The sequence below is a fragment of the Parasteatoda tepidariorum genome, chromosome 1, assembly GCF_982258835.1.
Source record: "Parasteatoda tepidariorum strain Cologne lab strain chromosome 1, Ptep-v5.0, whole genome shotgun sequence".
NCBI lineage: Eukaryota > Metazoa > Arthropoda > Arachnida > Araneae > Theridiidae > Parasteatoda > Parasteatoda tepidariorum.
The window spans coordinates 15424321-15441177 of record NC_141755.1 but is presented as its reverse complement, the minus strand read 5'-3'; the positions used below and the strand labels follow the sequence as shown (position 1 = coordinate 15441177).

The 16857-nt window shown below is 31.5% G+C and overlaps 1 protein-coding gene and 1 non-coding gene across 4 annotated transcripts; both read left to right on the top strand.

The window, feature by feature from the left end:
* Nucleotides 1-61: 61 nt before the first annotated feature.
* Nucleotides 62-13140, top strand: RpS7 (ribosomal protein S7). Of its 3 annotated transcripts, none has more exons than XM_043048520.3 (6): nt 62-97; nt 424-498; nt 1212-1307; nt 6662-6843; nt 6920-7070; nt 13015-13140. In XM_043048520.3, exons 2-6 carry the CDS (start codon nt 424-426, stop codon nt 13090-13092), a joined length of 582 nt encoding a protein of 193 aa, XP_042904454.1. In that variant the 5' UTR covers nt 62-97; the 3' UTR covers nt 13093-13140. The 3 variants fall into 3 exon arrangements, with proteins under 3 accessions (XP_042904454.1, XP_042904455.1, XP_071036262.1); XM_043048521.3 differs by having other exon boundaries at nt 62-153; XM_071180161.2 differs by having other exon boundaries at nt 62-309.
* On the top strand, nt 4462-4529 carry LOC147816283 (small nucleolar RNA SNORD36). The gene has a single exon (XR_015430373.1). It is a non-coding gene; the product is annotated as a small nucleolar RNA SNORD36 (small nucleolar RNA).
* Nucleotides 13141-16857: the final 3717 nt, after the last annotated feature.

The following is a 16857-nucleotide window of genomic DNA, read 5'->3' as shown; positions in this document are numbered from 1 at the left end:
ACCTCGGTCAGAGTTACTTCATAACCGTAACGTTCGACCATAACCCAAATCTGTTATGTCGGCAAAGGTGTAAAGCGAAAACTGTACAGCATTCAACGTGAGTATTAAGCATATTTATATACTAATTATTCATAATTCCTTTACAATAACTAGGTATAGTTCTTTTTTAGTTATTATTTTATCCGAATATATACTTCATATAATTAAATTGGTTCCCAAAATCTTGATTAAAAGTGATTGTTGTTTTCATGTTTATATGGTATCTCCAGGAATAAGTTAAATTTGTGTTGTTCTTATTAACCTAAAACAGTAAATATTGTTATTTCTTTGACAACTTTAATGCATATATCAAATTTATTAAAATATACCGTTTGTTTTTCTTATTTTGTCTATTTTTTATGATAATTATTTCTTGCTATTTAGATGTATGCCATTGGAGCTAAGATTTTGAAACCCCATAATGAAAAGCCCGATGAATTGGAAAATACAATATCTCAAGTATGTTTTGTTGTTATTAATTTATAAGCTTCCCCAGTGATGAGTATCCTTACCTACATTGAAGTTATTATGAAATAAAATTATATCTCTGATGGGGAAGCCTCTTTTGATTAATTTTTAATAAACTATGTTACCAATTTAAAAGATGTTGAAAAACAGAAATTGTGAGATTTAGTCTTGTTCTCTAATTCTTAAACTTAACTTGTTGTTTACATATTTCAGAGTTGTAATAATTAAAATAATTAGGTTAATTTCCCATTTTTATTATGTATAAATGTTTATGTAAAGCTTAACTTTTATTAATATATCCTTAAATATTGTATGATTTATTGGTTAGTTTAGTCAGTTAGTAATAAATGGTATTAACTCATCTTGGATTTGTTAACTCTATTAGTATTCTAGTGCATTCATAATTGGTGTTACAATATTTCTCTTGCTACTGAATTAGTTTATAAGCAAAAATTGTTCGTAAATTATGGAAATTAATCCTAGATTATGTCATGAGCTAAAGTTACTTAATCGAATTGTTGATCGATATTAATACAATCTCGTTCTCCAGAGAGGATCCAGTTTTGTGTTAAAAATTTCTTACTGATTAAATATTTTCATAAAATTTGTAATCTACAGTTCTACATTAAGTTACGGATAAATTAAATTGATTGTAATTCATTGATGCTTTATTAGTCTTTAACATGCTTTACTCTGCTCCATAGGCTCTTCTAGAGCTTGAATTAAACAGCGATTTGAAAGCTCAACTGCGAGAATTGTACATAGTTGGTGCTAAAGAAGTTGATGTGGATGGAAAAAAGGTATGTTAGATTTTTAGTCTTTATTCTTTATTTATTTTAATTGCTCTAAATTTTTCATTCAAGTTTTCTAACATAAATTATTTTTTAGATGTCTGATCTTAAAGTGCATGTGAGATGTAAATTAATAAGATGTTAGTAAAAATACATTTTCCTATCACTGTCAGTTCCTATATACTTTTTACTGTTTTGGGCAGAGTTTCAAAAGCTGCAAATCTATTTAGCAGTGTTATCACTACAGCTCGAGAATCTCGCCTATTTTTTTCTTTTGTCGCAATAAAAAAAAACTAAATTACAAAATTCAATTTTGGAATAAATTTCGTCTTTTGCCACTATATATAAAATACGTTTAACTTTTCTTCCTTAAACTTTCATTAATTTGAACATCGGTCCTTGTTATCTAGCTTCCCTATTTATCAGTATTGTTCATAGCTGTTGCGAACAGCAGAGCACCAACCGAACCACGGAACACATTTCTCTGCGACCGCGTGTTCACCGTAGGTAAGGTTTCTTCGTGTAAGACGTTTACATTTTCTTTGCATGAACGTAACAGACAAATGAAACAAATGTCGGAAGAAACGGTCAAAGCAAATACGGATATTTTTCAGCCAAATAAATATAATAGCCGATGAAAAAGTAGATATAGAGCGTTTTCCATATAATGATGCAGCAAAAAAATTCAATTAGAAGATGCGAATATTATAATTACAGAAATAATTTTTTATCTAGTCTATTCCTATTGATTGTTACAATTCTCATTGAAAATTTACTGTGGTGATGTAGATTTTTTTGCTGATACATTTGCTTGAATGTAGTTAAAGTTAGTCCAAATCTAGAAGTCTCATTTGATTCCATTGGCAGTTATATGTATATTTTAAATTTTCTAAGAGATCAAATTATGTTTTTTCAAACTTTGTGTATCAAATTTGTGCATGGTAGCTCTGTATAGGATCTATAACATTAATTCCCTAGAATATGTTTATTTCTTATATTTACGGAAATCTTTAATCAGCTGAGTTAAGCATCTTTCATATCTATCTGAAGGCCTGGTTTCTTAGGACAGGACGCCGTCAGCTGGAAATCAGCGCTAACCTCTGATTGGTCCATTTGTGAGTTTCATAGTGTACGTCATCGAACGCTCATCTTGAACTTGATGACGTATACTATCAAATTCACAAATGGACCAATCAGAGGTTAGCGCTGATTTCCAGCTGATGACGTCCTGTCCTATGAAACCAGGCCTTGATGTATATATATTCAGTCTATGAACTTTCTTACATTAAGGAAACTAATGTATTTCCCTCTATTTAATCTTTGATGACGAAATATGATGTTCTTGTGTCTGGTTTGGACGGGAGCAGTTGTTACACATTAACAGATTCATTTAGGGGGGGAATTTAGTGTTACTAAAAAAAATACACCTCTTAATTGAAGGTTTGTCTTTCTTGAATAATCAAGTGAAAAAAATAATTTTTTACCCTTTTTTTCTATCAATTGACAAGTTTTTCATATTCGCATGATTTAAGTCATTTATTACCCTTATTGTGATAAGTGACTTATATATTATACATTGAAAATCGTATTCACATGAATTTTAAAATCTGATGTCAAAACTTTTATGAATGTAATAAAATCAAATATCAAAATTTGTATTCATGTAATTTAAATAAATTGAATTTTGCATTGATATAGATTATCTGCCGTGTAAATCTAGCATGAAGCTTGTTGTTTGAAACTAAAGAGAAGTGTTTTAATTTTATTATGGAAATCGAGAATTTAGGGTAAATCTAATAAAGTCTATTTAAATGAAAAATTTGGTTCTTTTAACCAGTGACTATATTCTTAACTTCTACCTCTTCATTGTACCAGCTCTTAAACTGGTGTAATTAAAAGGTTTTAAAAATTCTTTTCTGTTGCTTTAGATTTTTATTAAAAGTGTGTAGACCAGTATTTAATATTTGAAGAGCTTAGTGGTATAGCTGGTTAAGTGACATGTATGGAGAGAAAAAACTGGGGTTCCTCGAGGAAAGCTCTTACTTTAGCTTCATTTAATTATATGATATTTATTTTGCTAAATCTGTTGAATCCGGAGATACTCACTTGAAGGATTAGTTAAGCGACTTAACAGCAAATAGTTATAAATAAGCCTAGAAAATCTCTTGCTTGGCATTAAGCACTAAGCTACGGGGAGTAAGAAATATTTGGATCTGCAGCTAAGAAAAGCAGCTATAAATTAAAAAATTGCTAAATTCTTGCCGTGATATCAAGCAATCTCTCTTTATTGGAGTTGGAATAAAATTAACAGACCCCAAAAATTTATGACAAACTTGCTTCTCAAACATGCTTAAAGCATAGATTGAAGGGAAATGCAAAAAGGAGGAGTAAATAAATGTTAGCACTTGTTTGCTCAAATTCGCTAAAGTGTCAATTCCACTAGTTCTTCCACTAAGCTCTTCATTTGTTGTACTTTTTTTATATTCTGAACAATGATGTTTCAATACTTTCGTTCTCCTGAAATGCTTGTGTAGAGTATTATATTATCTGAGTTCAAAGACTTCTTTAGCAAATTTATTTTTAATTTTAGCTTATTTTTTAAACCACCACTTTTGTTCTCCAGAACTGGCTGTTGAGAACATTATAATCTGAATGTGTGTCATTCATTGTTTTTTCTTCCCTTCCATGTCAACCACTTCTCTTTAACCATGATGTTTAACACTTTCGTTCTCCTGAATTGATTATGTAGAACTATGTCATCTGAGTAAAAGAAAGATTTGCTATTTCTTGTTCTGATTTCTGATTCAGAATGATGATATTTGAAACCTGAATCACGTGATTATACTAATAGGGACGTAATTCTGATTGCAAATTTTTATGAATAACTCTTTATTTTAAGCTATTGAATATTTTGCAGCTTGCTATGATGATCTATACATTCTGATATCTATGATTATTCATTATGGGACGTAATTCTGAAAGCAAGCTTATATGTTGTGATAGTGGTTAAGAAGCTAGAACCTCTGTTTTCTCAGCTAATTAGGGTTTTCAAAGTTTTTTGGCTTGATATCTCCCAACCTAATTAATTCTGGTAAAATAATCTTAGTGTGTGTCCTTTATTACGGTTTTCTTTATTTTTTCTCCCTTATCAACCACATCTTTTTTACCATGATGCTTAACACTTTCGTTCTCCTGAATTGATTATGTAGATAACTATGTCAACTGAGTAAAAAAGATTTGTTATTTCTTGTTATGTTTGCTCATTCAGTCTACTAATTCAAAGTGATATATTTAAACCTGAATGACGTTATGTAAATTGGGACATAATTCTGGTTACATTTTTTTATAAATGACTATTTAAAGTTATTAAATATTCTGCTGCTTGCAATGATGATCTATTCATTCTGATATCCATGATTATGCATTATGGGACGTAATTCTGAATGCAAGCTTATGTATTCTGGTTTCAAAGTTAAGTATGCTAGAATCTCTGTTTTCTTAGCTAGCTAATTAGTTGTCCAAGTTTTTGGCTTGGTATGTACTAACCTAATTGGTTCTGGTGAATTTGATTGTGCGTGAACACAAGCTTATTCCGAAATATAGGTGATTCTTGTCGTTTTAAAATCATTTCATTTCCATAGACTCATTTTCCAGATCTAGGGCTTGTAATGATGTCAGTACTTTCTGATATTTATGATTATACATTATGGGACGTAATTCTGAATGCAAGCGATAAAGAAAATATTAGACTGCTCCAAATAATATACTGTCTGATTTGCGTGAATTGTAGATTTGTGCCTATGATACTTCTGATGAAATTTAACTCTTTCTTAAAATTGTTCTCTACTAACTTAAAGTATTAAAAATAAGTGTTTACTAGACTTTATCACAAAGAAACTATTTTTCGGTTGTATTATTTCATAATAGTCGAAAGTGTGCAATTTTACATTGCAAAATTGGTCAGTTTGCGAGATCTAATTTTAAAGACTTTTCAGCAACTATTCTGTCGATTTCAATCAAATTTTGTATTTTGCCATGTAAAAATGCACACATTAAAATTGTGTGTACTTTACAATTCTAATTTTTTTTTTTTACTAAGTAAAAAAATTTCCCTTCGCTTGAAAAGTTTAAAAAGTAACAAAGGTATGATATTGGGGCTCAAACTTATGCTCACTTTCCTGACCAAACCATTCGGACCATATATCCTAGGTGGGGCTACCCCCTATATTGGTTGAGGCAGAATATGAATCTGTTGTAAAAGAGGTATGTAGAGAAAATACGTTTTTGTGATTTTGTAGCTTAAAATGTCATCCACTAAATACCTCAAACCATCGTCCTTCAGTCCATTTTTTCCCCTTATTTCCAGTGTTATACTTTTTTTGCACACTGTACATATATTGTGAGGAAAAGCTTTAAAATACTTTAATTTGGGGGGGTTGCAACATGCCTACCTGCTAAGTCTCCTGTATTTTACTAATATCTCCTGTTTACCTGTGTATTTTCAAATTTCTTCATATTTGTTGAAGAAATTATAAAATAAAAAAAACATTAGCGATAAAATATACACTTGCAGAAATGCTTATTCTTCAACAGATTGCCAGTACTGCAGTATATTGAGTGTTTATAGTTTGAGTGATTATAAATAACGGTTTTAAAAAATCTCTTAGGTTAAGATTTATATACATATTTTTTATTTCGTTAAATGTAAATGCTTATATTTTGAATTTCTCTTTTTGACTCTTGTGATTATGCATGATGTATTAAAGCAGTGTTTCTTAACCTTTTCGGTATAATGGACCACTTTTAAAAAATTTTAAGAAGTCATGGACCACCCCCCTATGAAAAAAATAATTGCAAAAACATCAATTATTAGAAAACATTTAATTTTATTATTTTAATAGTATATAACATTTTTAATATTAAAATTTTTAATGTGAAGGTTGCTGCTGATTTTCCTTAATTAATAAATTGAATTGGAAGATGGCTTTCGACAAGACAACGCTCATATCATGCTCAACATTTAATTGATTTCGATGTTTTGTTTTTATTGTTGAATGGAAAATCTCGCTTCGCAAAGATACAATGTAACAAACGGAATTATAGCTACCATAGCTCGCTTTACAAGCAATGGGTAGGCTTCAAAACGTTTTAAAAATTAGGAGTAGTCAGCGAACCCCCAAAATAAGACTCATGGACCCCTTAGGGGTCCATGAACCACAGGTTAAGAAACCCTGTATTAAAGCTTAACTCATAACCGAAAAAATGTCTCGTAAAATCCCCGTTATTTTATTTCTCCAATGTTGGCAGGTATGAAGATAGTTTCACTTGCTTTTTTTTAATTTGCTTATTTTTGTCCTCTGCAGGCTTTAGTTATTTCTGTCCCTGTCCCTCAATTAAAATCCTTTCAAAAAATTCAAGCTAGACTTGTGAGAGAACTGGAAAAGAAATTCAGTGGCAAACATGTTGTCTTTATTGCTCGAAGAACAATTCTGCCTAAACCCACAAGGAAAATGAAGGTGAAGAATAAGCAAAAGAGGCCCAGGAGGTATGATATCAATTACTGCTCTCCCCCTATTAAATCAAAAGTTTCAGAATATTTATTTGAATATTTTGTTTTTCAGCCGTACTCTTACTGCTGTTCATGACGCCATTCTTGAAGATCTAGTATTCCCTGCTGAAATAGTAGGCAAAAGGATAAGGGTGCGTTTAGATGGATCTAGACTAATGAAAGTACATTTAGATAAAACACAGCAGACTAATATAGAACATAAAGTAAGTTTTTTTATCTGCTAGTTTCAATTTTAATGTACAGTTGTTATTTTTCCCTACAATATGATTACAGGGTTGCCACAGGCGACTAAAATGCAACTATTTTCAGCATGGGGTGACTGGCAACTTTTTGTCCCTGAAGAGACTAAAAAAGCAACTATTTTCAGGAAAGGGACTTTTCTGTACTCCTAGCATTATTTTTTTAACATAATTGGGTTGAAAACCTGCAGCCCGCGAATTTTTGTTCTTATTTAGGCAACTATTTTCATGCTTTAAGCTACTAAAAGCTACTATTTTGTTAATTTTTTTCTGTGGCAACCCTGGATTAGCATATTACAGATATAAACATTTTTTAGTAATTGTATTTTGGTTTAAAAGGTTAAATATAACACTTAAATAAATACGGATTTCGATAAGTACCTTTGAAACTTAGTTATTATTTCTTAGTAACTGAACTATAATAATCAATAATAGAGAGCATTTTTATTTTTAATGAGTTTCCTCATTTGACTAAATCATTCGCATCCTATTTTATTTGTTCAATGGATTATTTGAAGTTATGCTGTATGTGATGCTAGTGTCTGATAAGCTGCTTTTTTATTTCATCTATGGAATATCAGGGTTGCCACTCCACATGGAGAACAGGGAAAACCTGGAAAGTACAGGGAATTTAAAAATTACCTAAAATAACAGGGAATTTTGATTTTTTTCGTTACAAATTAGGAAAATACAGGGAATTTTTTTTTTTTTTTTTAAAACCACTCAAAGCATTATCTATGGGATATTTAACCATGATATTTCAGCTATACTAAACTATTTCATTTACCATAGCATTATTTGTGTATGTTCAGCTGTGTTTCCAGCAATTGAAACTAATAAGTATAGTTAGCCTAATATAGCTCACACATGAGCGCACTAATTGTTGTTTCCTCTTAATATAATAACATGTACAAGGAATTTTTTTTTCTCCAGATTTGAGTGGCAACCCTGAATATTTTCATTAAAGGTGCTGTATGCTTTAATTTATGGTTTTTGATGATGATATCAATCCAACTCTGATTTTTTTTCTGAGGATAGCTATATCTGATTTCAATTACTGTACAGTAAGATAGTCGAAAAGTTGTTTAATTGTCTATAATTTAGGAATAATTGTGTGGGGAATTGTGCTGAGTTAGAAATCAGTATCCATGATGAGAAAACAATCCAACTCTTATGAAGTTATGCTGAAAATGTTATCTGATCTCTTGTTAAATAGTAATCATAGTAAAAAGAAATTCAATGCTCATTTTCTTATTGCGTCTTTCATTCCAGTTCTTATACTAATCGTGAGTGTATTATAACTATTTAATGTGCAGTTTCGCAGCCTTTTTAATTAAAGGTCTCGTGCCGAAGTATCTAGGCATATAGATAGCTATTGTGGTGGTTTTTATCTATACATCAGTGTTTTAGTCACTTAATACTTTTAACTATTAAAATTCTTATACAGCTGAGGAAACCAAGCTAATGCTTTTCAAACATATATCAGGGTGCATAGCGTTTGTAAAAAGTACTTAAAGGTGCTTTTTGGGAGATTTCATTTTTAAAAGCTTTTAAAGGTGCTTTTTTCAGCTGCCGTTTTTAAAAAGTGCTATTTTTTTCACGAATAATTTTTTTTTTCCTTCAGTGATATCTGGCGGATCCCCTGCATTTCACGAAAAATGGGGTGTTTGCTACGTTATCATTCACACGGACTTCATGTCATACCCACGTTATGACTCACGCTCGAAACTGAAACCAGGGTGCTCCAGTTCGGATAGAGTCAGATCCTTATTAAATTTTTTATTTATAATTTTATTCTTGTTTATTTTATTTTACTTCTAACACTTTTTGATGTAGGGGGTAAGGGTACTTTTGTTCTGAGTTCAGAGTCAAGTTGAATTCACTTGGTGATGTGGGAAAGTACTGATTGTTTCGATTTGAGTTTTCTTTTTGAGTTTTTTTTTTTTTTTTTAATGCTAAAACTGTTCATAAAAAGTTTTTGTTTTTCAATAATATCATTGATTCAATATGAATTTTTTGAGTGCTTGAAAAGTTTTTAAAAAGTGCTTATTTTTTATTCAAAAATTTGGCTACGCACCCTGTATATATCCTTATAAAGAAAATTTTATCAAATGTTTTTTTATGATCCTTTAATTCAAAAGTTCATTTTACAAAATGAGTTAAATGCTGTGCTCATGGAATTGAAATTAAAGAAATAGTTTAGATGAATTTTATTCAGGCTAATTTGAGAACTCTTTTATCGAGTTGAAATTTTTTGCCTTCTGTTCCATTCATGACTAGTTTATAAACGTGATGAATAAAAAGAAAATGAATTCTGTGAGTAAATTGAACTCTCTCACTGATGTTTATTTCCTCTAAATCTATTTTCATCCGTATCCCATTTATGTATTTGAAATTACTGCGAATGTATTACCCTGAGTTTTTTTAGTATCATGTACAGAAACTATATGATGTGAAGAAAAATTCTAATAGAATCATGTTCAAATGATGAGGAATAAATTATGAAATATATGAATAAATAGAACTCTCTCACTGATGTTAAATCTCATGGTTCTTTAGTATTTGCTCAAGTGATAAACAAGATTCTATCCTCAAATAAAATTTAATTTGAAATTTAGTTTATTTTTATGACTGCAAATGATGAAAAGGAGAATATGAAACCTATGAATAAATAGAACTCTCTCACTGATGTTAAATGTGGAGAATTTTTTAGTGTCCTGAATTAGCATGCAGTATGATAATGAGCAAGCTCTGGTCAAGGGAACTCTGTTGTAATTATTTATTACAACAGAGTATTATTGTATGTTGAACCGAAATTTCAGATGATTTTTATTGTTTTTCTCTTTGCACTTTTGTTACTTTTTAATTCTTTTTATGGTTCTAATTGTTTCATATATTGTCAAAGTGATTTTTTTAAAATATGAAGTTTACAGAATACAAAAAGTATAATTTCCCAGAGCCTGTTTTCTTCTTTGATAGATTAGTTATGTTATAAATAAATTCTCTCACTAGCATCTTCAATTCTCTGATATCCTGGACAGAACTGAATGTGTAGTTTATATTTGTTTGTTATTATTGAATTAATTATGTAATGATAATGCAAATGATGATAGATCAATTATGAAGTTGATGAATAAATAGAACTCTCTCACTGATGTTATCTTTTCTAATATCTGGAATTCAGCTGAATATACAAATAAAAATTCGTATTTTTTTGTAATTTTTCGATGTGATGTTTAATCAAATGATAATAGATAATTATGAAGTTGGTGATTCTCTCACTGATGTTATCTTACCAGTAATTCACTATTAACCTAAATTATATCCTACTGAAGCTGGGTGTTTATTTGTAATTATTGGATTACGTTATGTTTATGCAAATGATGAGAAAAAAATTATGAAGTTGATGAATAAAAAGAACTCTCTCACTGATGCAATATAAACAGTGTACTGTAAATTTGTCTTTTTTTTTTTTTTTTTCACTTAAAATTTTCTAGTCTTTGGTAGGTGCCTAAGGTATTTTTTTCTCACGTCAAAATCTCCTTTTATTTATTTATAAGTTTCTAAACAAATCTTAAGATATTTATGATATACATGTGATGAGTAAAGCCCGGAATTTCAGGCAATAAAAAATGCAAAAATAGGCAGGCAAAAAGGCATTTAAAAAGCTTGAAATAGGCACTTAAAAAAGGCACTTAAAATTGGAGCAAAATGGTAGTTGGTAATGCCTAAAAGCCCATATAGGTATCCAAGGTATAAAAAAAGTTGCTAGAAGTATCCGGTATACCCACATATTCATTTCACTCGACTGTCGTAGCAATAGTACAAAAGAAGTGGACATAATTGCACAAAAAAAAATCCTTAACTGCGTAGGTGCGAAATAAAAATTGAAAACTCGTACTTACAATAATATTGTATGCAGATTTATTCTGATGATTGGTTGTTGTTGCACATCACAACTAGATGCTTTTTCAAATTTTCGAAAGAGAAATTTTGTCTCCTGTCAGTCAATATAGTTTTAAACAAAGAGAAGGATCTTTCTACTTCGACAGAAGTTATGGGCGCGTACCTAAAACAACTTGCCATGGTAGGAGATATGGTAAGTTCAACTGTAGTATCACCAGAAAGTACTTTTGCAATGTCCTTGATGCATTCAAAGTCTGTATTTGCAGAGATGACGTTTTCACATTTCTTCCTTATTATGTCACCAGATGGTCCAGGCACAGACATTAGTTCTTCAATAGTATTGTCGAAAATCTTTAGTGACTCGGACAAAGACATATTTCTTTTTTCCATGTGTTCAATAGCTCCAGGGAGCTTCCCAAAATAAGTTGAAATAAAAGTCAGTTCATTTTTTATTTTAGAACTGCTAAGCAGATTTTTACTTTTTCTTATGGATATTGCCTCTTCATCCGAAAAGCTGGTAAGGACTCGAGTAACTTCCTCAAAATTTGTGCAGTAGTATGAGACTGCTGAAATCCATGTTCTCGTAAGGATCGGTTTAGGAGGTAATTGAATGTCTGGTGCAATTTCTTTCAACACTTGAAGGGGCTTTCACAAATAACTTTTTTCACACTAGAAACAAGCGAGTCTACCTCAGGATAGAGGCCTCTTACTTCCTCTGCTATCCTGTGCAATGCATGAGCAAGGCACGTTAGATGGATCATATTAGGAAATAAAACTTTTAAGGCATTTCCAGCTTTTTTCATGTAGGAGGCTGCATCTGTAAGAAATAATAGCACTCTTTCATGCTCAGTACCATTTGGCCAAAGTAAAGCCAGTGCATTAGTGAACAACTGTGCAATTGTAGTACTGTTAGTCTTTTGCAACTGTTCAGATGTCAACAAAAAGATTTTATGTTTTTCAAATGGGTCCATAACACCAACAATAACATTCGCAACATATCGTCAAGTTACATCTGTCGTTTCATCTATAGATAGCCATATGTTTTTCGTTCCGATTTCATTTTGAATAGTTTTAAGAACTTCGGTATAACAGTCATCTAAATAAGTTTTCCTTAAAGTTGATTCACAAGGCACACTTTGATTCGTATATTTTTGCAAAAAAGCTCGTATACTTTTATTTTCAAGTTTCCACAGCGGAATGCCGGCATCCACAAATGATCTGCATAAATCCATTGCAAATTCCGATTTGCGAGAAGATAATTGAAAACAGGTGGAAATCAGAGTCGATGTTTTCCCATCTTTTTTATCTTTTGCTGTTTTATGCTTAGATGTCTCCAAGTGCTGAGATATAAAATACTTCTTCTCAAAATTTCGAAATTCGATGGTGTAGGCTATATGGGCCGTAAGTAAGAATAAATTCTATTGACTGTAAGTAAAAATAACTCCAATCTTTTCACTCCCTTTCTCTCTCTCCTTGCAAAGCGCATCGGGCGAAGGTGACGCCACGTTTTCTGACGCCACGACGAATGTGACGCCACGAAGAGACAGAGAAAAAATATTAATAAGACAAAAGGAATAAAGTCCTAATTTCTATAAATGCATTACAATACGTCAGATGACAGTCAACCATTTCTGTACTTCAAAATTTCTTCATTTTGCACTTATGCTCGGTCAAGAGCGCAAAAAGCTTTGCAGAAATTTTTTAAATTAGACAGAAATAGGCATTTATGAACAAAAGGAACGAAAAAGGCATTTTCAGAAGAAAACGTTTAAAAAAGGCAGAAATAGGCATTTATGGCATTTTGCCTGAACTTCCGGGCTCTAGTGATGAGACTACAGTTTTGAATCATGTGAAATAACAGAACTCTCTCACTGATGTGTACATTAGTAGTCCGATTATTTATAAAAGGCATAATGCTGAGTTCACATTCTTAAAAAGTTTATATCTGTTATTGCATGTTATGAAGTTTTTGTGTTAAATGTTTTCTTTTTTTTATTTTCAGACTGATACGTTTGCTGCTGTTTATAAGAAGCTCACTGGCAAAGAGGTTACATTCGAATTTCCTGAGCCATTGTTCTAACTGAACTTGTAAATCTACTTTAAAATTAAAAAATATCGAGAAAGACAATAGTAGTTTTTTATGCTTGTTACTTTTCTTTATGTATGTATGTTTTGTATTAATATAAAAAATATTGGGTATAATTTTTTTAAAAATATAATTGAAACAGCACTTTTATTTGACACTTGGGTGTATAGTTATAGTTAAATGGATAGATTTTGTCCTCACTTGTCAATCTTTAAAATATTTTTTTTCTTACAGAATTATTAAATGACAATGAGTTTTAAATTAATAACTAACTTTACATTCTTAATTTTGTTGACAGCATCTAAGTACCTTTATCATTTTCATAATGCATATGACTTTTTTTATTCGAATTACTAAAGGGTTGACTCACTGACATTATAGACATTGATTTTACCTGAATGGGTCATTCTCAGTGTTGCCAGGTGCCGATAACCGTTTACCACCAGATAGCGTTGTAAAAAACCCCAAAATTTTTAGCTTGATGTATAAAAAATACCACAAAAGTTTAATCATGTATAGAAAACGTTGCTTTAATACTTCTTAATATTTTATTATCTACAAATTAATAATATGCTGATAATTAAAAAAAGGGATGAACAATTGTACTATTAATTAACCTTTAAACTGCTTTTCATATTCCCAATCTTTCTTGCACTTTTGTTCGTACTTTTTTTTTTCTTTATCCTTTGGCATTATTTTTGAACCATGCACATTAAAATGTTTTAATAATTTGAATTCAAATTCACCAAACGCGCAGGTTGATCGAAAAAAGTAATAACTTACTACATAAGTTCTAAGATTAAATCTTAATCTTTTTTGTTTTGGTTTAACATATTGATTTTCATATAACCATCTCACACATTCAGTTATATTATTTGATGTTAGAACGTAACCAAAATGAAACTAGTAAAATTCACAAATAACCCTAACACTGAATCTAAAAAAATCCTTCTAAATTTAGGGGGAAAACCCCTAATCTGACAACACTGGTCATTCTTTTAAAAATATATGTATCTTCTTTTTTTCTTGAGAAGTTAGGAACTTTTCCTTAATTAACTTAGTTAATAAAATGACTAAAGTGTCTTAGACGCAATTACTAAATGTCCTGGAAAACACTAACCAATTATGTAATTGTCCCGGTTCCATTCAGTTTGTAAATCGTGATTTATTAAGACTAGCTTTATATTTAAAGTTATTTCATAAAGTGTTTTGAGTGGTCTCATTCTTCTTAAATTTTGTAGAGAAGTTATGGCGTGATTAAAAAAAAATTTAATACTGCTAGTTTTTAAAAGAAGTATGATACATTGTTTCTGATGTCAAACTGATATTTAATGTGTAAAAAGAATGCTTTTCAACCCATTCTAGCATATATGTCGTGAGCTAGCGCTTTGTAAATTTCCTATGCCGTTGAAAGATTATCGCCCTGAGCGTCGTTGACGAATTGCTAAGTAGAGAGCTGGGTATTAGCTTATGGCATAGACATGTGGTAGTGGAGTGACTTGGTTTTGATCTCATTTTATGTATCAATATGGTATAAGTTAGACAAGTTATGAAAGTTTTGTCACAGTGCAGATTTTGATCCAATTTTACTTAATATTTTAGAAGACCACAAGACATCTCCATTTCAAGGATGGGTGGGTAATGAGCCACAGTGGCTTAAGGCATTGCTCCCCAAACTTTTTATAGTTAATAATAATTTTACCGCGGCAGCGGATGTTTCTATATATGTTAGATAGTTTTGATTTACTAATTTAAACATGCCTTCAAAACAAAATGCAGTTATAGTTTGTCTATGGTAAGAACTTCTCCCGCCACTAAGTCAGGCGCCTGCTGCTATGGAAACAAGGATAGCTCATTCCAGGGAGGTTCTCACTTCTCTTCATTCTGCGGCTAACACAATAGACTGAAGAAAAAGATTTAGCCGATCAGAGCCACAACCCTACTTGAAATAGTTTTACCGTAGTCACCGCCACGAGTCAAGGCGCATGGCTAGTTAGGAGAATTCTTACTTTTGACAAAATACATTCCCAGTGTGTGTTTATCTAAGATAACTTCTCGTCCGTAGTAAGTCGCACAAACCCGAGATAAATACGCAGTAAATAAAGTGGAAATTTAAATGTTCCTTAGCTGACTCGGTGCTATATGATTCACCGTCCGAGGGTTGGGAATCACTAGGCACTCTGGCTAATCGAAACGCCTCCAGCACTAATTTAGTAAGGCAAGGTTTCTCGTATTGTTTTTTACTCTAAACCAGTGGGGCCCACGCCCCACTGGGGGGCAATTCGAAAATGGACTCGACAAGAGTTTTACCCATTTGCTCCGGGACATTTAAATACAATGCTAGATCTCGGTGCCAAAATTGAAAGAAGAAAAACAAATTTTTAAATAATGGCGGTCAATAAATATTATAAATTCGTTTGATGAGACAAAAATATCAACTGGGTTTTTGGCGTCGTCAAGTTAACTAACCTCCCTGCGGCACATGGCGGCTCCGCGTAGACCCCTTGACGATTTAAAATTTCGCTAAACTATGCAGTTGTTCGCATCTGAATGGCCCGTCGCAACATTCAGTGATAGAAATCAATACCATAGTATGTATTTAGGCATAGTATGTAAAGGGCATTTTGTTAAAGAAATGTTCGGTAAAAGATTAGAAAGCACCACTACCTCCAAAGATATTATATAATAAGCTTGAAAAAACTACTTAGATGTTAATATATACCAATGAAAAATATAACATCTTGTGCTACAGATGGTGCTCCTAATATGATGAGCAAGAAAAATTGCTACTTAAAATTGATGATAGATGAGAATTCAAAAATGATTCTTGTGCATTGTGTTATTGCATAGGGAAAACTTGGTAGCTAAAAACATCTCGCCTGTTCTAAATGAAGTACTTACATTCACTAATAAAGTGTATGAATGCTATTAAAGCTAATACCAAATGTGAGCGCCTTTTCAAGCTGTTTTATGAAGAACAAAATGCAAACCGTGTGAGACTTTTACTTTCCTCTGAAGTAAGATGGGTCTCTAAAGGGAACTGCTTGAAAAGATTCATGGAACTGTTTGATACTCTTAGTAATTTTTTATGCGACAAACCTGATAGGAACTATCTGTTGACAGTCGAAGGTAAAGTATTTGTAAGTTAATTAGCCGATATCTCTGAAAAACTAAATATATTAACTAAGCAACTTCAAGGAACAAGTAAAACTCTTGTTGATACAAAAACGAAGATATTTGGCTTCATTGCCCTTATTGAGTTAAGTCTGAAAACAAAACCTTGGATCAGTTTAATTGTCCCCAAAAATTAAAAGTAAATCATGTCGCTTTACTTGATATTGTCGATCGTCTGAAAATTCTATCGGCTGATATAAAAGAAAGATTTTCTGATTTAAAACAAATAGATTTTTCAACACGGATGATGCAGCCAATGTTAGTGCATTTGTCTGTTATATGAAATATGCAGTGTCAAGAAGAACTCTCAGAAATGCTAAATGATAAGTCAGTTAAAACTTTATTTTCATATAAAAGGAGTGATGGCATGGCTTTGTGAGGAAACAGAAATCAAATACCCAAATATGCAAGAAAACTATTGTTACCGTTTCCATCTTCATATTTAGCTGAATGTGGATTTAGTGCTGTAAATGATTTACTGGTAAAAAAAAAAAGAAAGGGAAATCGCCTGGATATAACACAGTGGGTAGACTTGAGGCTGCAAGCTAACCAAATTGGAAACTAACATAAAATCTCTGTGCAGCA